Genomic DNA, 25,196 nt, shown 5'->3' on the forward strand with positions numbered 1-25,196 from the left:
ATCACTAATTACTTAATATAAAATGCGATTTTGAGCGCTGCGACTTGATAATATGAACCCCTACGCTTCTGATGCATGATTTTTTGTGATAAGGACCTAGGTAACATTCAGAGTCTGCAACGATTGTTTGGATATACATTATAGCAATACCCCACTAAACTATAGGCGGTTATATTACTCTATTGGTCAGAGATAACTCATCCGTCCATATTTTTAAACTTGATTTTATGTATACAAGTTACTGTCTCTGCAGCCTCCACATTTTACGACTTATTTTCATTAGACGCAGGCAAGCGATTCTCCAGTTCGGAGCTACGGAAACAAATCACTCGCATGTGCGCGTTCCGAATAGTCTTGTAGAATTTTCTAAAGTCGTAACAGCTTAGTAGCATATACGCGAATCCCAAGGTGAAAATAATCGAACGAACTATAGCCGTAGGCGTGCGATTCGCAGGGCTTTATTTATACAAACTCTATCGATGCCTGTACGCGAACCCCAGCGTTAAAACGATTAGGTCTAATTAACACGTTCTGAAGCCGAAAATTTAGTCAACATCATTGAGATAGCCATGATCTGAAGATGGTGATCGAGTGTGACAATAGCACTCGCCAAGGTTAGACAAACATAACCTTAAACTACTCTCTACTTCACAAAATATAAAGTTATAAAAGTAAGCAGATTTCTATGAAAACCCGTGAAATAGAAGTAAAAGTAGCCTAGAAACATAACTACTTAATGAAAAATCGTGATTCTTGAAGTGACCACATTTCATACGATTCAGTCCTTTTCATGTCACTAGAATAAGGTGATTAAACTGACAGTGAAACGCCGCCGGCGTCTTATAACGTAATAATGTAAGCTGCGTCGGGTGCTGCTATAATGTTAGGAGCGAATATAGTAGAAAGTTCACGTCTGGACATCTGTAAGCAGGTGCGCATACTACCGTAGTAAAACGCATAACAGAATTCACGCAAAAGTCGATATTGCTTTGTGATGCTTTTGATGTTGTTCCATACCGATTAGGAAGATAGGACTCCTAATTTCCTAACTAACTACATAATCCCTAGTAACGTAGTCAGACGCATAACGGAATTTACGCAAAATCGGTATTGCTCTGCGATAATTTTGACCACTATGTTTTGATAACTTGCTTCCGAGAAATAAATAACATTCATTATACGTTAGATGATACTTTTCCTTGATATTCTATTATGTGTATTTAGGGCTAATGCGACATCACTATATTGGCAACAGGCCTGATTTGAACACACTAATTTTGCGAATTAAACTTATCGCCCAACACGGACACTCAATGAAGAGCACCCCGGAGCAGTGGCGTAGCAGCCACTTGGCGGTTCTGGCTCTGCGCCAGGGGCGGCAGGCTCCAAAGGGGCGGCAAAATGAGGCTGCGCAGTGAGAGAGAGATATATAATATTCTTTTTCGCCTGCACCATCGAGATGCTTTGACGACGGAGATGCGATACGCAGGACCGTAACTGCCGCACCCCAAACCCCCCAATTGGGGGGGGCGAGCTCGAAGGGGGCCCAAAATTATTTCGTGAATTAGCATAAATTATAGAGTATTTTTTGAAAATTTATGCAATTTTTCAAAAAAATTTTCGCGCTACGTGCGATTTCAAGGTGCCAAATATCATGATTATTTTGTACTCTTCCCCCAAGAAAAGAGCACGCAAGATTTTTGGAAATGGACATATCGGCGTTGGTCAATACCACGACACGACGCACCAAGACATATAACGTTTTAGGACATATTACATGCAACTCCAAGAAGTATGCCAGAACGATCGGCAGCGTAAAAACCTTGACCGAAAAGGACTGCCCTTACGCTGACTGAAAACTTTGTCATATATACAAAATACAGATAGCTTTAATTGTCCATAGCCTAGGCGCCTAAATGACCGACGCCGAATGTTCCTGTCTTGGCAATCTGAACCTCAGAAGACGAATTCCATCCCGCAGGGAAAAATTATACGCCAGTGAAGAAAAACCAATTTGAAATCGTGTGCGTCTTTTAGTTAAGTACGTTTGCCCGATTCTATATTTTTTGATGTAGCAGACAGGAGATCACGGAATAACATCATGTAACGAAGTCATACCAACGGGTCCGCCCGCCGAAGATGTTTAATTATTTTTACGAGACCTACAGTTTCCAAGACACCTCCTTCAGCTCTACCGGTAAAACTGATAAAGTGAACAGAGAGGACAGGAAAATGATAGCAAAATATATGCAATTCCCGATCTTATTGAGCGATTTTATCATTAATTATGAAAAATGTTTGCGCTTAGCGCTGGCTCACTAAACAGCACGGCTAGTTGCGTGGAAAAAGCGATCAACACGATGGGGGGTCGGTTTATCACCCTATGGGAGCCCAAGACCCAAGTTTTTCGGGGACCTGACGAAGTGCTGTTTCGTTCCTGCCAACGGGTCTGCACCCGAAGATGTTTAATTAATTTAATAAAATTTAATCAAACAGGTCTCAATCAAAAGCTAGTGTCGTGCTGATTCCGAAAACAGGAATTAATATGTTAACATGGCGATGGAACCACTCCGAAATAGCCGTCATGGTCGATTGTTCGGAGAGTTCGCACAAAAAGAAGAATGCTTGGCGAACAATCAGAAAATGCTGGCCTCAGTGTTGTTGAAGAAGTTAGACGATGCATGTTTTTCAACCTTTGGACAGATTTAAACTTGAAGCTGAAGCTAGGTTTACCGGCATACAACACTTAAATGATATGCTTCAATTTTTTTAATTCCCGCGCGCTGCTGCAAAGCGAAAGTCACAATTTATTCCCCGGGTGGCTCGGCTCTGAAGACTATGTCATATCGAGCCTCCCGTCTAACTTGCATGTCACATTTCACTGTTACATTTTTCTAGTGTTATGTTGATATGTAATGTATACGAATAAAGATTCTCTCTCTCTCACCAGCGCTTTTAGGAGCACTTATGACGACAAGGTGGACTTTTTGGAGTTAACTGCGAAAATTGTCATGCCTTATACCTTCGAATTAGGGATCATATAAATCAGAAAATTGCTAGCTTTTCGTACAAACCAATATGAGGCCTCTAGGACGAACACAAATTAAGATATGACCAAGATCATATGAAGTTGTTCAACTTGAGATTTTAAAAGGGTCAAGAGGCTGGTGCGGAGCAGTAAAACCACGTTTGATCGTAAAGCAACAACGTTTGATGTTTTACAGTGGTTAGTTAATGCAAAGCTACCTGATTCGACACCATATTTAGGCTCGTGTCTGAAACTTTACCTGACCATTGGTGTTTCAATTGCGAGCTGTGTGAGGAGCTTCTCAAAGCTTAAACTGATTAAATCTTATTTACGTTCTATACCAGTAATGATGACCGGCTATCTGCTCTATCTATGCATTCTGTCTATAGAAAGAGACTACGTTCAAAAACTTGAATTTGAGGATATTATCGCTGATTTTGCTTTGAGGCGGCTATTGATTTTCTATTTTCACAATACATTCGTTCGCTATTTCTTGTCTTTATTATTTTTGGCCTTATTAACGTTGAGGCGGCGAGGCTGAGACGCGACATATTATTTGTAATTATTTTTATTGACAAGATTGTTTGAACATGAATCTATGTCGAAATTTGCTGCGGTCTACTTAGGGGGGCGGCATTTTAACCGAGAGCCAGGGGCGGCAGCACATGCTGCTACGCCAGTGCCCCGGAGACCCGCATAAATGCTCCACAATTCTCGACATATAATATACTGAGCATATAATAAGCTAACAAAACCTATACTTGAGTACTCCGAAATGTACAAGTACTTTAACTTTACACGACGTTTTTGTAAAATGAATACTAATTTTAATGGAAAATAAAAATTATGTACTCAAGTAGGTTTTTGTCTACACGCACGAACTACTCAAGTGTTTATGACACAGGAATGATTCATTAAGTATACCGCAAGCAGGCCAAACCTATACTTGAGTACTCCAAAATGTACAAGTACTTCGCTATGTACCCCCTCCACGTAAAAAGTATCTATAGGTTTTAGACTACTTTATCGATTTTCGATGTTGCGCAAATACCACAAACTTTGCTTTCTTTCAGAGCTGGCAACTAAATGCAAGACAGACTTTACGCAAAAGTCTCTATTCTGAAAATTTTATCAAGTTAATACATTAAAAACTTATACTTGAGCACTACGAAATGTACAAGTACTTTATCTTTACACGACGTTTTTGTAAAATGAATACTAATTTTATTGAAAAAATAAAAAATAAAAAAGAGAGAAAAATTACATTTTATCCCGGAACGCAAAAAGAAAAATCGTATGAATTTGTAAACTACTTATTCATGACATAGTAATAATTCTACTTGTACACTTTTTCACATTTTATAACACTTTAAGTAGTACTTAACAGTTTCAGTTTTAAATAAAATACGGAATATAAACTAATCGAAAAATTCGGTAACCAATTGCGCGCAGGCTATGCATACAAATGAGGAAAGTTACATCAACACGCGTTAACTAGTTGTATCGAGTTATCGAATGATTTTTTCCTTACATCAAAACAACTAGAACGTGAAACTACATTAAAAACGTATCTAAATGAGCTCCAGGGCATTGTGATTATGCAGCATGCCAAATTTCATCAACCATTTCATGATGGAACAACTTTAAAACTAACGCAGTTCTATAGCAACTTTCGCCTAAATCTGTTTTCGGTAGCGTATACATATACATAGTCAGCTTTAATAACAGAATTACCAAGCTAATATGTGACTCCTCACCTTGCAACTTGGTACGTAGTTGTAGGACATTGTGATTATGTAGCATACCAAATTTCCTCACGCATTTCATAATGGAACAACTTTAAAACTAACGCGGCTCTACATCGACTTTTTGCGTACATCTGTTTTGCGGGAGCGTATAGAACGTACCTATACATAGTTAACTTTATTAACGGAATTACCACGCTTAACATTGAATCCCAACTCTAAACTTGATACGTAGTTGTAGGACATTATGGCAATGCACCATGCTAAATTTCATCACACATCTAAGGATGGAACACCTTTGAAACTATCGCAGTCGAATATCGACTTTTACGCAAATCTGTTTTTCGTGAACATAGCATATGCCGATACATAGTCAATTTTAGTAACAGAATTAGCATGTTAAACATTAAATTCTCACCTTGAACGTTGGTACGCAGTTGTAGGACATAATAACAATGCACCATACCAAATTTCGTCAGGCATTCCATGATGTAACACCTTTAAAACCAACGCAGTTCTATACAGACTTTTGGCTAAATCTGTTTTTCCGTAGCGTAGCACGTACCTATACATAGTCAACTTTAATAACGGAATTACCATATTAATAATCGACTCCCCCCCTTGAAACTCGCTACGCAGTTGTAAGACATTATGACAATGCACCATGTCTAATTTTGTTACGCATTTCATGATTGAACAACTTTTAAACTAACGCAGTTCCATACCGACCTTTGCGGGAGCGTAGCACGTACCTATGCATACTCAACTTTAATAACGGAATTACCGAGCTAAACATTGAATGCGCAACTTGAAGATTGGTTCACAGGTGTAGGACATTATGACAATGGAACATATCAAATACCGTGTTTCCATGAAAATAACAAGACATTACACATCCAGTATACTTCCAATCGACATCGCGCTGGTTGATGCGGCGCTGTGCACCATATAGATGCGGCAATCAATGCGGTGATGATGTGGCAATGGATGATGTGGCACTATAGGCGTGGCACTTGATGATGTGGCGCAGATGATGTGGCAATGGGTGTGCTATAGGTGCGGCAATGGGTGGATGATGTGGCAAGGGGGTGTCCTATAGGTGCGACAGAAAAACACACATATTTGACCGTATGGTCTTAGTATGAACCGACATGCATTCGACTTGTGGAAAAATGTGTCGCACACTATTTCACCGAGATTACAACCCTTTCACGGATATTCGTTGGTGCTATCGATACGGTGAACAGCACGTTATGTATAGCGATATCTCCACAGTCAAATACGCGAACCATGCACAACTATATACCCCGACTTTCGTTGAATATTCACGACACCAACAAATCTGTACATCTCCTTTCCCTCGACATCAATGATAGAATCCTCATCCCAATGCGCAGTACGAATGGTGGGTTCATCGGGTGTAAAATCCAAATCAAATGACACCAAGGTCTGCTTTCTCATTTTCAATATTTCCACCACCGCATCTTGTCTGTGTCTTAGCACTACCGTGTGAGGATGGCGAAATCTGTGGGTGGTAACACGGATGGACATGATATTCTTCGATATGATCAACTGAAACCACGGATGTGGTGGGTTAGAGTCTTGTCGTGATGGTCCGTTTCGAAATGCAAGCGGATGAACTAGACCAAAAGTTTCGAAGATGCGTTTTATAATTGCTCTAGGTGTGAAATAGACATCGCACTCTTGCGGGGAAACAACACGAATTCAGTCTTCACACCGCAGAAACACAGCCGCTTGGTTAACATCACAAAACCGCAATTGAACTCAAGATTGCCATACACGGAATCGCTGTTAACGATGTCTGACTGCGGCGTTTCGACGAGTAACGAATTCTCGTATTTAGTATTGATTGTGACACATAGTCAAAACAGCGACAGTTTTCACAACCCGGTACATACATTGAACCAACTGATGTAAGGTGAAACACTACGTTCACACCAAAAAAAGTTTGCAGGGTATGACCACCACCAACATATAGAGTAGTGAGTGAGTAATTAAACTACATACCCCGATTTTACTATATTCCGAGATCCGGATCACGATTCAAGTCTACCTGAGAATCCGAACTACCCTGTGAAGTTGATATATCAAGTTGTGAACCGTGAAAGGGTTGTAATCTCGGTGAAATAGTGTGCGACACATTTTTCCACAAGTCCAATGCATGTCGGTTCATACTAAGACCATGTTACGGTCAAATATGTGTGTTTTTCTGTCTCCAAGTCAGCTACCCCCACATTGAATGTACAGAGTCGGTGCATGTATGAGACTTCAGAACATGAATTTGTAATCCATGATGCTTGTAGTACCGGCCATGATGTTATCCATGATGTATGTAATGTCACACACCTCTTTTACGCGAATACTTGGTATCTATGAACAATCGTGAAGTATACTGGATGTGTAATGTCTTGTTATTTTCATGGAAACACGGGGGGGGGGGGTGTAACATGTTTGAATATTGTTCATTGGTTTGTCGATTCAGAGTTGATATCCGGATCCGGTTAATACTTTCTCGGGTTTCCGATTTCAAACTGAACGGTGGGATATGTATTGACCAATAAAGAGTGACACAATATAGTAAACATGTGTGAGAAAACTCACAAGTAACCCGGATTTGTTAGCGCGACGGGGACATAAATTCAACCATTATCCGTGTACCAAGCAGTTACCAAAGTCATGGAGGTTGCTAATTTCAACATATTGACTCTGTGGGAGGCTAAAGCACGAACCGGGACACACACAGACACACACACACCAGGACACACAATATCCGTCGATTTCCAAAGCATACATTTCGATATACAAGAGCATATTGTTATTTCATGTGGTTAACCGTTGATATAGATGCGATGCGATCGACGCGGGTATACTCTGAAACCGGTTGTCCGTTTATATGAGAAAAGATGCTGTGAAGGACTTTAAAAAGCGGCAGTTGAGCAAGACGTAGTTTGCTTACTGCAGTAATTCATTTCACTTGCAGAACTTCTATGGCCAAGCTCCACGTGTGTGTTTCAGAGTAGTTCCAAATGAATGAATTTCATTTTCACGTGCTTGAATTCGTTTTACCATACTGTAAAATACTTTTACATGCCCAAGTTGGGGATCCTCGTTACATTGTCTTCTTGTGTGTTGGTGATTAAATACATTGCGGCGCTGTCACTTGGCTCTTAATTGGGTTGTTTCATCTGAAAGAACTAATTTTGTCTGTTATAATACTTTATTAGACTTGTATGGCGAGGCGTCTGGTATCGAGAAGTGAGATCGCGAGCAATCATTGAGTCAGTCGTGATGTCTGATTGGGAGTGTCGGCCTCTTATATCCAGCAAGTGTAATGTGCCATATTAGGCCATAAGTATCGTAGGCCCCGCGTGAAGTGTACAAATTTCGATGTTGCGCAAATACCACAAACTTTGCTTGCTTTCAGAGCCGGCAACTAAATTCAAGACAGACTTTACGCAAAAGTTGCTATTCTGAAAATTTTGTCAAGGTAATGGTTTGGAAACTTATACTTGAGCACTCGTACTTCTTGAGAATACCCAAGTAGGTTTTTTGCCTAGATGCACCACATAGTCTCAAGTCCTTATGATATTGGAGTACATCAACTTCATGATAGCTAGAGTATTAAACAGTAATATACCTAGATACTAACGTTTTACTTACTCGGAAATGACTACTTCTACCTTATTTTAAAGGATACCTCGTTCGAAGCGAAATTGTATGTGGGTTTTGGATAACATCCAAGATGTAGGCTCACTTCGAAGGTTACTTCGTAAAACTCAAATATTGCGCAGTGAGAGTTCGCAAATTCTCGAAGTATTTTTGTTATTTTTATTGCGATAAGTCATTCTGCAGCGCGAAAATGCGTCGTAGGATATAGATGAAACTAGCACCACTCATCAAGACCGCTGAAAACAGTACGTTTCAACATTTAGTAGCAGTAAATTTCTAGTAAAGTACAAGACGTGATGATTTCCGAGTGAGTTAAAAAGTATTGCAGGTATAGTTTACCTGAAAACCGAATACTCTGAAATAGAAGTAGATGCAGTGTAAATAGTTAATCACTTGATTAAGTTTAGCGCAAGCAGATAAAACCTATACTTGAGTAGTACAAAATGCACGAGTACTTCGCTATCGCCTCCCAGCACGTAATAAGTGCTTTTACCGATACTCGTCGGTTTCAGTTTTAGATAGAATTCAGAAACCAAATAATTTCATAAACATAAGCTAATTTAATGAATTTACTCGAATGTAGTATGCCGCGCTGATAAGATTAATTATAATATACTTATCATGTTACAGCGATTTTTCTAGCGTAGAAAATCTTTAAAATGTAGTAAGCAGGCCAAATGAAGATATTCGTTGAGTTGAATAAACATAAAAAATACTCTAGACCACTTTATCGGTACTTTACTGTTTCAGTTTTAGATAAAATTTGTCCCTTTCACCTATAATTACAACTCCTCGCTATCTAAACATGTTTAGAATATATTATTTGCGATGATACGAACCCGTGAAGTGCTCAAGTAGCTTTTCGTAGGATATAGATGAAACTGACAACACTCACCAAGACCGCTGGTCCACTGAAAAAAGTACATTGTAGCAGTAAAGTCCTACTAAAGTACAAGAAGTAATGATTTCCCAGTTAGTTGAAAAGTAAGTACTGAAGGTATAGTTTGCTGGAAAAAGCGAAAAACTCTGAAATCGAAGTAGATGCAGTGTAAATAGGTAATCACTTCATTAAGTATAGCGCAAGCAGGCCAAACCTATACTTGAGTACTGCAAAATGTACAAGTACTTCGCTATGTTCTCCCTCCACGTAAAAAGTGACTAGGTTTTAGACTACTTTATCGGTACTCGACAGTTTCAGTTTTAGATAAAATTTGGTAAGACTTTAAATTTTAAAGTAGTTTGAGCTTACGTTTGTATCACCTTGACAAGTAACATTATCAGACATGAAAATGATACTATCACTTAATATAGAAGTTAACACGCGTCAATGTGCTTCGGAATTCACGAGAAATTGCTTACTAAGAGAAGTATATTCTTGTATACACAATAGCGAAGAGAATCTTTAAAATGTAGTAAGCAGGCCGATGGGTATTCGTTTAGTTGTATAGGCATAAAAAACATTCCCGCGCGCTCTTAAACAAAACACTTCCTAACCCTACCACCTAATACTAAGGCGCGCGGGAATGTTTTTTATGCCTATACAACTAAACGAATACCCATCGGCCTGCTTACTACATTTTAAAGATTCTCTTCGCTATTGTGTATACAAGAATATACTTCTCTTAGTAAGCAATTTCTCGTGAATTCCGAAGCACATTGACGCGTGTTAACTTCTATATTAGGTGATAGTATCATTTTCATGTCTGATAATGTTACTTGTCAAGGTGATACAAACGTAAGCTCAAACTACTTTAAAATTTAAAGTCTTACCAAATTTTATCTAAAACTGAAACTGTCGAGTACCGATAAAGTAGTCTAAAACCTAGTCACTTTTTACGTGGAGGGAGAACATAGCGAAGTACTTGTACATTTTGCAGTACTCAAGTATAGGTTTGGCCTGCTTGCGCTATACTTAATGAAGTGATTACCTATTTACACTGCATCTACTTCGATTTCAGAGTTTTTCGCTTTTTCCAGCAAACTATACCTTCAATACTTACTTTTCAACTAACTGGGAAATCATTACTTCTTGTACTTTAGTAGGACTTTACTGCTACAATGTACTTTTTTCAGTGGACCAGCGGTCTTGGTGAGTGTTGTCAGTTTCATCTATATCCTACGAAAAGCTACTTGAGCACTTCACGGGTTCGTATCATCGCAAATAATATATTCTAAACATGTTTAGATAGCGAGGAGTTGTAATTATAGGTGAAAGGGACAAATTTTATCTAAAACTGAAACAGTAAAGTACCGATAAAGTGGTCTAGAGTATTTTTTATGTTTATTCAACTCAACGAATATCTTCATTTGGCCTGCTTACTACATTTTAAAGATTTTCTACGCTAGAAAAATCGCTGTAACATGATAAGTATATTATAATTAATCTTATCAGCGCGGCATACTACATTCGAGTAAATTCATTAAATTAGCTTATGTTTATGAAATTATTTGGTTTCTGAATTCTATCTAAAACTGAAACCGACGAGTATCGGTAAAAGCACTTATTACGTGCTGGGAGGCGATAGCGAAGTACTCGTGCATTTTGTACTACTCAAGTATAGGTTTTATCTGCTTGCGCTAAACTTAATCAAGTGATTAACTATTTACACTGCATCTACTTCTATTTCAGAGTATTCGGTTTTCAGGTAAACTATACCTGCAATACTTTTTAACTCACTCGGAAATCATCACGTCTTGTACTTTACTAGAAATTTACTGCTACTAAATGTTGAAACGTACTGTTTTCAGCGGTCTTGATGAGTGGTGCTAGTTTCATCTATATCCTACGACGCATTTTCGCGCTGCAGAATGACTTATCGCAATAAAAATAACAAAAATACTTCGAGAATTTGCGAACTCTCACTGCGCAATATTTGAGTTTTACGAAGTAACCTTCGAAGTGAGCCTACATCTTGGATGTTATCCAAAACCACATACAATTTCGCTTCGAACGAGGTATCCTTTAAAATAAGGTAGAAGTAGTCATTTCCGAGTAAGTAAAACGTTAGTACTCTAGGTATATTACTGTTTAATACTCTAGCTATCATGAAGTTGATGTACTCCAATATCATAAGGACTTGAGACTATGTGGTGCATCTAGGCAAAAAACCTACTTGGGTATTCTCAAGAAGTACGAGTGCTCAAGTATAAGTTTCCAAACCATTACCTTGACAAAATTTTCAGAATAGCAACTTTTGCGTAAAGTCTGTCTTGAATTTAGTTGCCGGCTCTGAAAGCAAGCAAAGTTTGTGGTATTTGCGCAACATCGAAATTTGTATACTTCACGCGGGGCCTACGATACTTATGGCCTAATATGGCACATTACACTTGCTGGATATAAGAGGCCGACACTCCCAATCAGACATCACGACTGACTCAATGATTGCTCGCGATCTCACTTCTCGATACCAGACGCCTCGCCATACAAGTCTAATAAAGTATTATAACAGACAAAATTAGTTCTTTCAGATGAAACAACCCAATTAAGAGCCAAGTGACAGCGCCGCAATGTATTTAATCACCAACACACAAGAAGACAATGTAACGAGGATCCCCAACTTGGGCATGTAAAAGTATTTTACAGTATGGTAAAACGAATTCAAGCACGTGAAAATGAAATTCATTCATTTGGAACTACTCTGAAACACACACGTGGAGCTTGGCCATAGAAGTTCTGCAAGTGAAATGAATTACTGCAGTAAGCAAACTACGTCTTGCTCAACTGCCGCTTTTTAAAGTCCTTCACAGCATCTTTTCTCATATAAACGGACAACCGGTTTCAGAGTATACCCGCGTCGATCGCATCGCATCTATATCAACGGTTAACCACATGAAATAACAATATGCTCTTGTATATCGAAATGTATGCTTTGGAAATCGACGGATATTGTGTGTCCTGGTGTGTGTGTGTCTGTGTGTGTCCCGGTTCGTGCTTTAGCCTCCCACAGAGTCAATATGTTGAAATTAGCAACCTCCATGACTTTGGTAACTGCTTGGTACACGGATAATGGTTGAATTTATGTCCCCGTCGCGCTAACAAATCCGGGTTACTTGTGAGTTTTCTCACACATGTTTACTATATTGTGTCACTCTTTATTGGTCAATACATATCCCACCGTTCAGTTTGAAATCGGAAACCCGAGAAAGTATTAACCGGATCCGGATATCAACTCTGAATCGACAAACCAATGAACAATATTCAAACATGTTACACCCCCCCGTGTTTCCATGAAAATAACAAGACATTACACATCCAGTATACTTCACGATTGTTCATAGATACCAAGTATTCGCGTAAAAGAGGTGTGTGACATTACATACATCATGGATAACATCATGGCCGGTACTACAAGCATCATGGATTACAAATTCATGTTCTGAAGTCTCATACATGCACCGACTCTGTACATTCAATGTGGGGGTAGCTGACTTGGAGACAGAAAAACACACATATTTGACCGTAACATGGTCTTAGTATGAACCGACATGCATTGGACTTGTGGAAAAATGTGTCGCACACTATTTCACCGAGATTACAACCCTTTCACGGTTCACAACTTGATATATCAACTTCACAGGGTAGTTCGGATTCTCAGGTAGACTTGAATCGTGATCCGGATCTCGGAATATAGTAAAATCGGGGTATGTAGTTTAATTACTCACTCACTACTCTATATGTTGGTGGTGGTCATACCCTGCAAACTTTTTTTGGTGTGAACGTAGTGTTTCACCTTACATCAGTTGGTTCAATGTATGTACCGGGTTGTGAAAACTGTCGCTGTTTTGACTATGTGTCACAATCAATACTAAATACGAGAATTCGTTACTCGTCGAAACGCCGCAGTCAGACATCGTTAACAGCGATTCCGTGTATGGCAATCTTGAGTTCAATTGCGGTTTTGTGATGTTAACCAAGCGGCTGTGTTTCTGCGGTGTGAAGACTGAATTCGTGTTGTTTCCCCGCAAGAGTGCGATGTCTATTTCACACCTAGAGCAATTATAAAACGCATCTTCGAAACTTTTGGTCTAGTTCATCCGCTTGCATTTCGAAACGGACCATCACGACAAGACTCTAACCCACCACATCCGTGGTTTCAGTTGATCATATCGAAGAATATCATGTCCATCCGTGTTACCACCCACAGATTTCGCCATCCTCACACGGTAGTGCTAAGACACAGACAAGATGCGGTGGTGGAAATATTGAAAATGAGAAAGCAGACCTTGGTGTCATTTGATTTGGATTTTACACCCGATGAACCCACCATTCGTACTGCGCATTGGGATGAGGATTCTATCATTGATGTCGAGGGAAAGGAGATGTACAGATTTGTTGGTGTCGTGAATATTCAACGAAAGTCGGGGTATATAGTTGTGCATGGTTCGCGTATTTGACTGTGGAGATATCGCTATACATAACGTGCTGTTCACCGTATCGATAGCACCAACGAATATCCGTGAAAGGGTTGTAATCTCGGTGAAATAGTGTGCGACACATTTTTCCACAAGTCGAATGCATGTCGGTTCATACTAAGACCATACGGTCAAATATGTGTGTTTTTCTGTCGCACCTATAGGACACCCCCTTGCCACATCATCCACCCATTGCCGCACCTATAGCACACCCATTGCCACATCATCTGCGCCACATCATCAAGTGCCACGCCTATAGTGCCACATCATCCATTGCCACATCATCACCGCATTGATTGCCGCATCTATATGGTGCACAGCGCCGCATCAACCAGCGCGATGTCGATTGGAAGTATACTGGATGTGTAATGTATTGTTATTTTCATGGAAACACGGTATTTGATATGTTCCATTGTCATAATGTCCTACACCTGTGAACCAATCTTCAAGTTGCGCATTCAATGTTTAGCTCGGTAATTCCGTTATTAAAGTTGAGTATGCATAGGTACGTGCTACGCTCCCGCAAAGGTCGGTATGGAACTGCGTTAGTTTAAAAGTTGTTCAATCATGAAATGCGTAACAAAATTAGACATGGTGCATTGTCATAATGTCTTACAACTGCGTAGCGAGTTTCAAGGTGGGGAGTCGATTATTAATATGGTAATTCCGTTATTAAAGTTGACTATGTATAGGTACGTGCTACGCTACGGAAAAACAGATTTAGCCAAAAGTCTGTATAGAACTGCGTTGGTTTTAAAGGTGTTACATCATGGAATGCCTGAAGAAATTTGGTATGGTGCATTGTTATTATGTCCTACAACTGCGTACCAACGTTCAAGGTGAGAATTTAATGTTTAACATGCTAATTCTGTTACTAAAATTGACTATGTATCGGTATATGCTATGTTCACGAAAAACAGATATGCGTAAAAGTCGATATTCGACTGCGATAGTTTCAAAGGTGTTCCATCATTAGATGTGTGATGAAATTTAGCATGGTGCATTGCCATAATGTCCTACAACTACGTATCAAGTTTAGAGTTGGGATTCAATGTTAAGCGTGGTAATTCCGTTATTAAAGTTAACTATGTATAGGTACGTTCTATACGCTCCCGCAAAACAGATGTACGCAAAAAGTCGATGTAGAGCCGCGTTAGTTTTAAAGTTGTTCCATTATGAAATGCGTGAGGAAATTTGGTATGCTACATAATCACAATGTCCTACAACTACGTACCAAGTTGCAAGGTGAGGAGTCACATATTAGCTTGGTAATTCTGTTATTAAAGCTGACTATGTATATGTATACGCTACCGAAAACAGATTTAGGCAAAAGTTGCTATAGAACTGCGTTAGTTTTAAAGTTGTTCCATCATGAAATGGTTGATGAAATTTGGTATGCTGCATAATCACAATGCCCTGGAGCTCATTTAGATACGTTTTTAATGTAGTTTCACGTTCTAGTTGTTTTGATGTAAGGAAAAAATCATTCGATAACTCGATACAACTAGTTAACGCGCGTTGATGTAACTTTCCTCATTTGTATGCATAGCCTACGCGCAATTGGTTACCGAATTTTTCGATTAGTTTATATTCCGTATTTTATTTAAAACTGAAACTGTTAAGTACTACTTAAAGTGTTATAAAATGTGAAAAAAGTGTACAAGTAGAATTATTACTATGTCATGAATAAGTAATTTACAAATTCATACGATTTTTCTTTTTGCGTTCCGGGATAAAATGTAATTTTTCTCTCTTTTTATTTTTTATTTTTTCAATAAAATTAGTATTCATTTTACAAAAACGTCGTGTAAAGATAAAGTACTTGTACATTTCGTAGTGCTCAAGTATAAGTTTTTAATGTATTAACTTGATAAAATTTTCAGAATAGAGACTTTTGCGTAAAGTCTGTCTTGCATTTAGTTGCCAGCTCTGAAAGAAAGCAAAGTTTGTGGTATTTGCACAACATCGAAAATCGATAAAGTAGTCTAAAACCTAGATACTTTTTACGTGGAGGGAGTACATAGCGAAGTACTTGTACATTTTGGAGTACTCAAGTATAGGTTTGGCCTGCTTGCGGTATACTTAATGAATCATTCCTGTGTCATAAACACTTGAGTAGTTGGTGCGTGTAGACAAAAACCTACTTGAGTACATAATTTTTATTTTCCATTAAAATTAGTATTCATTTTACAAAACACGTCGTGTAAAGTTAAAGTACTTGTACATTTCGGAGTACTCAAGTATAGGTTTTGTTAGCTTATTATATGCTCAGTATATTATATGTCGAGAATTGTGGAGCATTTATGCGGGTCTCCGGGGTGCTCTTCATTGAGTGTCCGTGTTGGACGATAAGTTTAATTCGCAAAATTAGTGTGTTCAAATCAGGCCTGTTGCCAATATAGTGATGTCGCATTAGCCCTAAATACACATAATAGAATATCAAGGAAAAGTATCATCTAACGTATAATGAATGTTATTTATTTCTCGGAAGCAAGTTATTATCAAAACATAGTGGACAAAATTATCGCAGAGCAATACCGATTTTGCGTAAATTCCGTTATGCGTCTGACTACGTTACTAGGGATTATGTAGTTAGTTAGGAAATTAGGAGTCCTATCTTCCTAATCGGTATGGAACAACATCAAAAGCATCACAAAGCAATATCGACTTTTGCGTGAATTCTGTTATGCGTTTTACTACGGTAGTATGCGCACCTGCTTACAGATGTCCAGACGTGAACTTTCTACTATATTCGCTCCTAACATTATAGCAGCACCCGACGCAGCTTACATTATTACGTTATAAGACGCCGGCGGCGTTTCACTGTCAGTTTAATCACCTTATTCTAGTGACATGAAAAGGACTGAATCGTATGAAATGTGGTCACTTCAAGAATCACGATTTTTCATTAAGTAGTTATGTTTCTAGGCTACTTTTACTTCTATTTCACGGGTTTTCATAGAAATCTGCTTACTTTTATAACTTTATATTTTGTGAAGTAGAGAGTAGTTTAAGGTTATGTTTGTCTAACCTTGGCGAGTGCTATTGTCACACTCGATCACCATCTTCAGATCATGGCTATCTCAATGATGTTGACTAAATTTTCGGCTTCAGAACGTGTTAATTAGACCTAATCGTTTTAACGCTGGGGTTCGCGTACAGGCATCGATAGAGTTTGTATAAATAAAGCCCTGCGAATCGCACGCCTACGGCTATAGTTCGTTCGATTATTTTCACCTTGGGATTCGCGTATATGCTACTAAGCTGTTACGACTTTAGAAAATTCTACAAGACTATTCGGAACGCGCACATGCGAGTGATTTGTTTCCGTAGCTCCGAACTGGAGAATCGCTTGCCTGCGTCTAATGAAAATAAGTCGTAAAATGTGGAGGCTGCAGAGACAGTAACTTGTATACATAAAATCAAGTTTAAAAATATGGACGGATGAGTTATCTCTGACCAATAGAGTAATATAACCGCCTATAGTTTAGTGGGGTATTGCTATAATGTATATCCAAACAATCGTTGCAGACTCTGAATGTTACCTAGGTCCTTATCACAAAAAATCATGCATCAGAAGCGTAGGGGTTCATATTATCAAGTCGCAGCGCTCAAAATCGCATTTTATATTAAGTAATTAGTGATGATGTGTAAAATTTTGATATTAATAATATTATCCGGAGAATATAACCTTACATAGACATCATAGTTTTCGCATTTATGTATAATCTGAATAGGAATTTAAATACATAGTCCTAAATACACATAATAGAAAATCTGTCGATTCTAGCCAAGGTAAGTTTTGACGCGGCAATCATGAGTCGTAAAATGTGGAAACTGCAGAAACCGTAACTTATACACATAAAATCAAGTTTAAAAAATATGGACGGATGATATTAGTCCTAAATACACATAATACAATATCTGAGAAAAGTATCAAGATGCGGCAATCAATGCAGCGATGATATAGCAATGGATGGATGATGTGGCACTATAGGCGTGGCAATTAAGGCGACGTGGCGTAATTTGATTGGCCTGCACGAAACCAATCCAACTACACTACTGTGGTATATACGATTTTGAGAGTCCTCTGACGACCAATACCATTACAGCAGGGTTCGCCACTCAAAACGGGTCGCGGGCCACTTTTCAGATTTCGTAGAGGCCGCGGATCGCAAGCATGCAATAACGAGACAAAATAGACCACACAGTTTAGCAAGCACGCTTTTAAAACTTTACGTCAGTGCAGCGCTATGCTTTCTAACGCAGGCGATGTGCGTATTTACCATATGCCTGGGCACAATGATTCGAGTACTCGAATCTGAATCGACTAATAATTCTAAACATTCGGGTCGAGTAGTAAAATTTGAATTTTTTGAGTACCCAAAGTATACGTTCCATCCTAGTGACTGGTATTGCATCAATGAGAATTAAATTTACGATGTGATAGCACAGAACACTTTATTGCTGGTATCATATCAGAGCAAACATGTATTATAGAAGCTACAAATTACCTTTTCGGTGTACAACGGGCATTTTATGCTTTTATGTAGCACAGAATCGGTATATTTGAACTTTCCGTGTCTTTCATATAATGTTATGACATTATTATGAGAGATGTGGCTTGCAGACCCCGTTTTAAAGAGCTACTTTGTGACACTTTTTGTTGTGATGTGCTAAAAGTGCTCATAATTATCACGATTTAACAGAGTTGACCTCACCCGTCGGTTTCTCCGGCGAGTTTCGCGTTATATCGTATGCTAATCTTCTTATAGCAACGAAGGCATCCTCCAAATCCATCGGGTGGATCGTTGCTTGGGGTTTGCATCGGGGGTCGATCGACTATGCGGTCATAACAATCCATGCAGCAAGATATATACCATTTGTAAAATAGCCAAACGGCAATAACTGATGCACCAGCGCCGAGGCCACAATTCCGGCTAATTTGCCTGTTTGACTGATATTCCGCTGAGAAAGGTGCTGAAGAAATTAAATCATAATTTGCTTCACTTCTACGTAAATAGGCTATATTTAAATAATTTACTGCCACATTATTTATCTTCAACAACGACTACAGACACTGTTTTCGGCTGTTTGCTAGTCCACTAATGCAACATACCAGGACCTAGGTTGTAGAAAATATTGTTGGATCATGTGAATGAAGACAGCTCATTTGTAGTACTTTCTCACTGATGTAGCCAAACTATTGCATTTTTTAAAATTATTTCATTTGTTCCTCGGGTATTATTGGCATTGACGCAAAGTGTGGAGGTCTGTTGCTGTTCCCGGTTCATTGCAAAAAGCCATATTCATTTTCGTTGTATTCATCAAAACCTACTCGAATATCTTTAAATAAAATCACACGTCACTAATCCGAATACAAACTGTAGGAAGTATCTGTATAAAATAACATGATTTCACCGAGTATTCGAAGTAGCTTATTTTATCAATAGATGCACCAATGGCATAGTCGACATTTGAGTCGCATATGTAAGCTTGGACAGTAGCTGAGTTATTGCAGTTGAAAGTTCTGGATTTGCAAAAAATAGCATTGACGGTGGATGATCCCAGAATTAATAAGGAAAAAAGTTAAATAAGTCCGCTTCTAAGGGTTGGAATTGAGTCAAATTTGTTTTGCATCGTTTTTGAAGACATCTCAACAATTTCATGGGTTGACAGAAAAATTTGAATAATATTTCTTCTTAATTCTTCGTAATAAATAAAAAAGATTTAAAATTGGCTCTGCTATTCTACTAGTCTTATCAAGAATTTATCCAAGGCAATTTAAATATCCGTTAATGTCGATATAGCTCACCCAATAAGACGTCATCGATATTGGAATGAAGTATTTCTCTCTCTCTCTCTCTCTCCTTCTCTCTCTCTCTCCCTCCTTCTCTCTCTCTCTCCCTCCTTCTCTCTCTCTCTCCTTCTCTTTCTCTCTCTCTCTCTCTCTCTCTCAAACAAAGCAAAGTCAGAACGAAGAACGTTGATTTAGTGAAAAGTAATACGTTTATGGATATATATTATAAGCGTGAGTGAATTATGTTTTGTTTATGTTGTTAAGAACCTGTAAGTTGATTTAGTTGGGCGATCCACCAAAAATTCGGCACATCTCAAAGGTTTCCATCCATAAATCAAAATGGCGTCAGTTTCTCTGTGGTATTTATTAGTGGCAAGAGGTGAAGGTTTCACTTACGACGTTCTGACGGCAGAAAATTCGAGCAATTGTAATCTCCGTATGGCTTACTAGTAGATATGCATGCAAAGTTGTCACCATCCAATGCAAGAACCATGAGCCATACCACAGTTGTAAAACTTGCCTGTAAAATATCAAAGAGCCATTGAAATCTCGTGCATCGGATCTTCAGTGGAATTTTTCTGTTAACATTGTACCATCAAATTTAAGCAAAATCTTACCCATAAGAAATTCGTGTTACCTTTACAGCCATGATCCACGTAGCAACATGATATGTCTCTAAAAACACATATTCTGTCTTAGCGAAGATTCGCACCATACATGGGGCAATATAACATTTAGGAACGCATGTTGTAGTGTAGTTAATGTATTTTCCTGATAACATAATATTATTGTTCAAGGTTTGGAGACCGTTACTAGTGATAATGGATAACGTCGTATCATATTGGGGTGTAGATCATCACGTTATCTTCCTTAACGTATAATTGGAGAAACATTTTCATATTTGGCATTACCTGTGATTTTGATATCTTTCGGCTAAATCAGCCTCGTATTGCGTACTAATATCTTTATCATATGAGACGTTACAGTTGAGACCTTTCAAGCGATACTCGGCAAACTGTGAAACATTTGCGGGGTAATATATGAAGAATCAAATTTTCATTATTAAATTCTCAAATCGGTTCATATTATTAGATTACCTTTAATACCAATGCTCCGCTGTTAACTACACTATGCTGTTGTTCACGGGGATGGTTAGATGGTTCTTCACGCTGTCGTTCTTCATGGAGTAAATTGGATAAAACCTGCCAGTAACAACGTTGAGTCTCGTGGTGGTCGCAAAACCTCCTGATAAAGCAAATGTTTGGGTTTCATTGGAAAGATGACGCATAATGTAAAAACCATAAAATAGTAGAACTGTGGTAAAATGTCACGTATTACGTAGACTTACCGGAAATTTTCTTTAACAGTATCTTCATACTTCGTTACGTCGCCGGTAGGATCGTAAACTGATATTTTAGCACGCGTAAAATCAATCTCCTATAACACGAAAGAGTTTTTTAAAGTACAGGTCACATACATAATCGCAAGACATTATCTACCAAGAATATCCAATGATTCTCAACAAACAGCGAGGTGATAACTCGGCATCGTATGATACGACGAATCTGTACAATAAATCGCTTGTATTGAAAGTTATTCGCGTGACGTATATCCCAATATACCAACGACTTGTCGGATTTTTCGTCGAATTTGCCTTCGCGCCACCATGCATTTGCGTAACAGAACGGAACGTACACATCCGAGTCCTATGGAAGTAATTATATGCTAGGGTTACCATACGTCCTCTTTTAAGAGGATTTGTCCTCTTTTTTGACTTTTTTGAAAGCGTCCTCGGAGGACGCCCTTTTGTCCTCTTTTTTGAGATGTTGTCCTCTTTTTTGAAAATTTAGGTCATATTTAGAGCAAAATGCGAGTGATATGCCGTCAATTAGCACAGCAGTGACGCTCAAACGGTATTTTGAGCTCTGAGCGAAAAGATGACCTTTTTTTTTTCTAGTCAACCGCCCAGCAATGTGGAGGAAGAAACGGTATTTTGGGCTCTGAGCGGGAAAGTTGACCTTTTTTTTTTTAGTCAACCAATCACAAATTGGGAAAAGTTCACCGATTTCTGAGAATTCTTCTCCGGTTTTGCAAGTCTCAAATTTCTGAAAGACTGTCCTCTTTTTAGATTTCCAAAATTTGCTCGTAGGCATTTAAAATACTAAGGGAATAAGCGTCGTAACCATGACCGTAACTGCCGCACCCCAGAACCCCCATTCGGGGGCCGAGTTCGACGACGTCACGATGCACGAAGACATATGAATTTGGGTCAACATTGTTCTCCGAGAAGTGGAAAAGGATTGCCCTTATGTTGACCGTAAACTTTGATATAATATGTCTAATTGTCCATAGGTGGCTAAATGGCTGGCGCCGAATCTTCCTGTCATCGCAATCTGATCCCCACATGAAAATTGGCATGCAGCAGAGACAAAATATTTTCCAGTGAAAAAATACCAATTTTAAATCATGTGCTTAGTACGTTTAGGCGATTTCAATATCGTTTGACTATATAGCGGACATGAACTCACGAAATAACAGCATGTAACGAAGTGATCGTACCAAAGGGCCCACTCTGATATGTTTAATTATAAATTACGTGCCCTAAATCTCTTTCAGCTCTACCAGTAAATCTGACTACGTGGGCTGACTGGATAAAAAAAATGTATCAATGTATATTCAATTACCGAAATCATCGGCCTATTTCACTATCAATTACATAAAATCTCATATCTAAACGCGGTTAGCCTAGGAAAACGTGCCGACTGCTGAGTATACGAATTCTCTGTGTTAAACGTATTGGTTATAATGTTGAGCCCGATGGGAGGTCAGGGGGCGAAGCCCTTCAGAAGTTTGGTTTAGCACCCTATCGGGAGCCCAAGACCAACGTTTGGGGGGGAAGACGAAGTACTGTTACGGCCCTGGTCGTAACACCAATGGGTTGCTAGCTCAAGTCTGACCGACATCGACTGCAGAGTTCCTACTGAAGAGCTGCAGCTTCGTCTAGGTATCTCCTCACCATCTGGTCCCCGTCTGCGGTGTCTTAAGCCCGTTCATACCCGATTTATGAAACTTTTCCCGTACCATGCTCCGAAACATATGATAATTGCATTCGCACAAACCAACATAAATTGATATACAAAGAGTTAATGAAGAGACGACAATGAAGAGACAATCTCTGTTCGGATGTGCAACAAGTAGGCTACCAATTTAGGCCAACAAATACCGCGTGTAAAGACAATTTGTTTTATCGTTTTTATTTATTGCAAATTTGTTTCTGTTTGATCCGAAATCGCTTTTTAAAGCGGGTAAATGTTGCCGAGCAGTTGTTAGTGAATTCTTCACCTACAAATCTATAACGTTCAATCGAAACTATATATGGGTTTTGTGTCCAGAATTCACCCGAAATATTCCCATGGGTTCACGTGTATTCAGAATCTCGCTGAAAATCGTTCAGGGGTGCCCAGAAATCGTTTCCCTAGTGTTACCCCGATCTGATGTTGTTTTATACTCCCCCAACGCTCTAAAATGGAGGTTTTCGACCTTTTTCTTACCGTACACCATCTCAAGCGTCTATATTTATATGATTTAGTTGCGTACCAACAACTTGGCGAGAAAATCAGTATTACTCCAAATGTATGTAGGATCGTTGACACGGCAGGACTATCAAATATGTCGGCTCCGAAATTTAGCAACAAGTGCGTCCCACGAGCTATTCCGCCCCTAATTAGTAGTAACACTAACAAAACCAACTTTAATGTGATGGTTGCAATTGTTTGTTCTCCACAAGCTGATCTAGGTGTGTTTCAACTGGGTCAAATGAAGCATAAAGTACTTATATATTCATTCGTTCTTACATTCGAAAACATTACGTAAACAATCTGTAAAAACTGTAATTTTACTTAAGAAGAAATGCATTTTCTGCGTACAGCATGAAATGCCTACGCGTACCACAGATAGAGAAAGCTGCTATTCGCTTTACAGGTCCATTTCTAAAATTTACTTGTAGAATCATGGGATGTCGGCATATTTATTTTAGACTACAGAATGGTGCGCCAATATGATATCTGACCCATGAGAACCGATATGCTAATTTGTGCTCCAGTGAAATTTAATTTGAATCCACTCTATTGATATCGAATGATTGTAATTTAAATGTTATACTCACCTTTCCGAAGTGAAATATGAGAATATTCATGATTGCGTTCATCGTCTGCAAGTAATGTGTACAATGTGAACATATATTTGTGGATATTCGTCAGCATCAACAATTAAACCATAGGTTCTTAACATTTACCAAATCGAGGAACTCTTACCCTAATCTTCAAGACTTCGGTGTTTTCGTAGAGTCATAAAACAAACATCTACCGCATTATATATCTAAATACACATTAGGGTGGTCCTTAAAAACGATTTTCTGAAAGTTGTTGGTCTGACCCTGCCAAAATGTTCCTTTTGGGCAAAAAACACCCTGTGTAAAATTTTGTTGATATTGATTGATGTTTAGAGGTGGCTTATAATGGATCCGCAATTCTACCCATATTAGATATAGAGCACATATAGTCACTGCATAGTTCAGTGGTTCTCAACCGGGGGTCCGCAAAGCAATTTCAGGGGGTCCGCGAGACCTCTAAATTTGCAAAATGAATAATAACCTAGTTTTCAATTTTTTTTAATTGGGGAAAGCATCAGGCAGTTTTCCTCCACAACTGGTAAAACCTCATTAGTCACATCATCAGAATAATCGTCTGACATGAAATATGCTACTATGAAAATTCATTTTAATTGCCAAATTGCCAATAACCTACTGATACAAACATATTGCTGTAAGAGACGTTGTGTTGGGGTTTGTGGGGAAAAAATAAAAATATGGAGATAGTAAGATCAATCAGGTTGACTTCGTAATCTTTGAGAAACCTTTTCGATTTAAAGTTGTCAGTGTCATCAAATTATAGTGGACAGTCGTTTAAAATGAAAACTCCTTAAGTATTTTACATAATTGTTCGCAACAAAGGAATTTAAACCTCGTCACGAAATCCATTTTATCCTGTAATATACATAACCAATATTCCAGAATACCGTCAAGATGAGATGCTGGATAAAAATGACTAGGCTGAACGTGATATTTTCATTACCAATATATTTTTTTCATTATGGTGCCATGAATGTTGCGAACACACCAAAAGTGCCGTCGGGAACGTTATAGTCGTTAATATTACATTAGCCTCCATCTATCTTTGTGTAAATGGATTTTCGGCCCTCGTTCATATCAAATCGAAGACGCGGACTTTCAAGACCAAGTATACTGAAATACCGCTGCAAAATTAGCTTGGAAATAATAAAAGGATACCCAATTTCTACATAAATAGTATGATATTATTTTCAAGAAATTTCATTTTGTTGCTGTTTATCACAAGCTTACAGTTCATATTTTAACATGACTGATGGCGGTCGCATCATAATTGAGCCAAATTAGAACTAAAACTTGAGGGGGTCAGCGAGGGTCCGTCACGGTCAAAAAGGG

At 38.6% G+C, this 25,196-nt stretch overlaps 2 protein-coding genes across 6 annotated transcripts in view; one reads left to right on the forward strand and one right to left on the reverse strand.

Annotated features, from left to right (window-relative positions):
• The window catches only part of LOC145434587 (uncharacterized), a 191,676-nt gene extending 169,865 nt beyond the window's left edge, over nucleotides 1-21,811 (forward strand). The window contains exon 2 of the transcript XR_013913475.1: nucleotides 21,633-21,811. The gene's annotated coding sequence lies outside the window, so the exon portion shown is untranslated. The remainder of the gene's footprint in view (nucleotides 1-21,632) is intronic.
• Nucleotides 1-25,196, reverse strand: part of LOC145434592 (uncharacterized) — an 80,662-nt gene that overhangs the window by 5,847 nt on the left and 49,619 nt on the right. For 2 of the 5 annotated variants that reach the window (XM_080311935.1, XM_080311932.1), the window contains 10 exons: nucleotides 23,841-23,885; nucleotides 21,298-21,381; nucleotides 21,175-21,240; nucleotides 21,024-21,112; nucleotides 20,773-20,920; nucleotides 20,587-20,690; nucleotides 20,293-20,350; nucleotides 20,072-20,195; nucleotides 18,597-18,855; nucleotides 9,303-9,374 (listed from right to left, as the gene is read on the reverse strand). In XM_080311935.1, coding sequence (XP_080168061.1) covers nucleotides 9,314-9,374; nucleotides 18,597-18,855; nucleotides 20,072-20,195; nucleotides 20,293-20,350; nucleotides 20,587-20,690; nucleotides 20,773-20,920; nucleotides 21,024-21,112; nucleotides 21,175-21,240; nucleotides 21,298-21,381; nucleotides 23,841-23,885 — 1,038 coding nt within the window. In that variant the 3' untranslated portion in view covers nucleotides 9,303-9,313. The remainder of the gene's footprint in view (nucleotides 1-9,302; nucleotides 9,375-18,596; nucleotides 18,856-20,071; nucleotides 20,196-20,292; nucleotides 20,351-20,586; nucleotides 20,691-20,772; nucleotides 20,921-21,023; nucleotides 21,113-21,174; nucleotides 21,241-21,297; nucleotides 21,382-23,840; nucleotides 23,886-25,196) is intronic. The other 3 variants (XM_080311934.1, XM_080311933.1, XM_080311936.1) reach the window with 3 other exon arrangements.

Source organism: Botryllus schlosseri, chromosome 2, assembly GCF_051294905.1.
Source record: "Botryllus schlosseri isolate E-star chromosome 2, Bs_hap1, whole genome shotgun sequence".
NCBI lineage: Eukaryota > Metazoa > Chordata > Ascidiacea > Stolidobranchia > Styelidae > Botryllus > Botryllus schlosseri.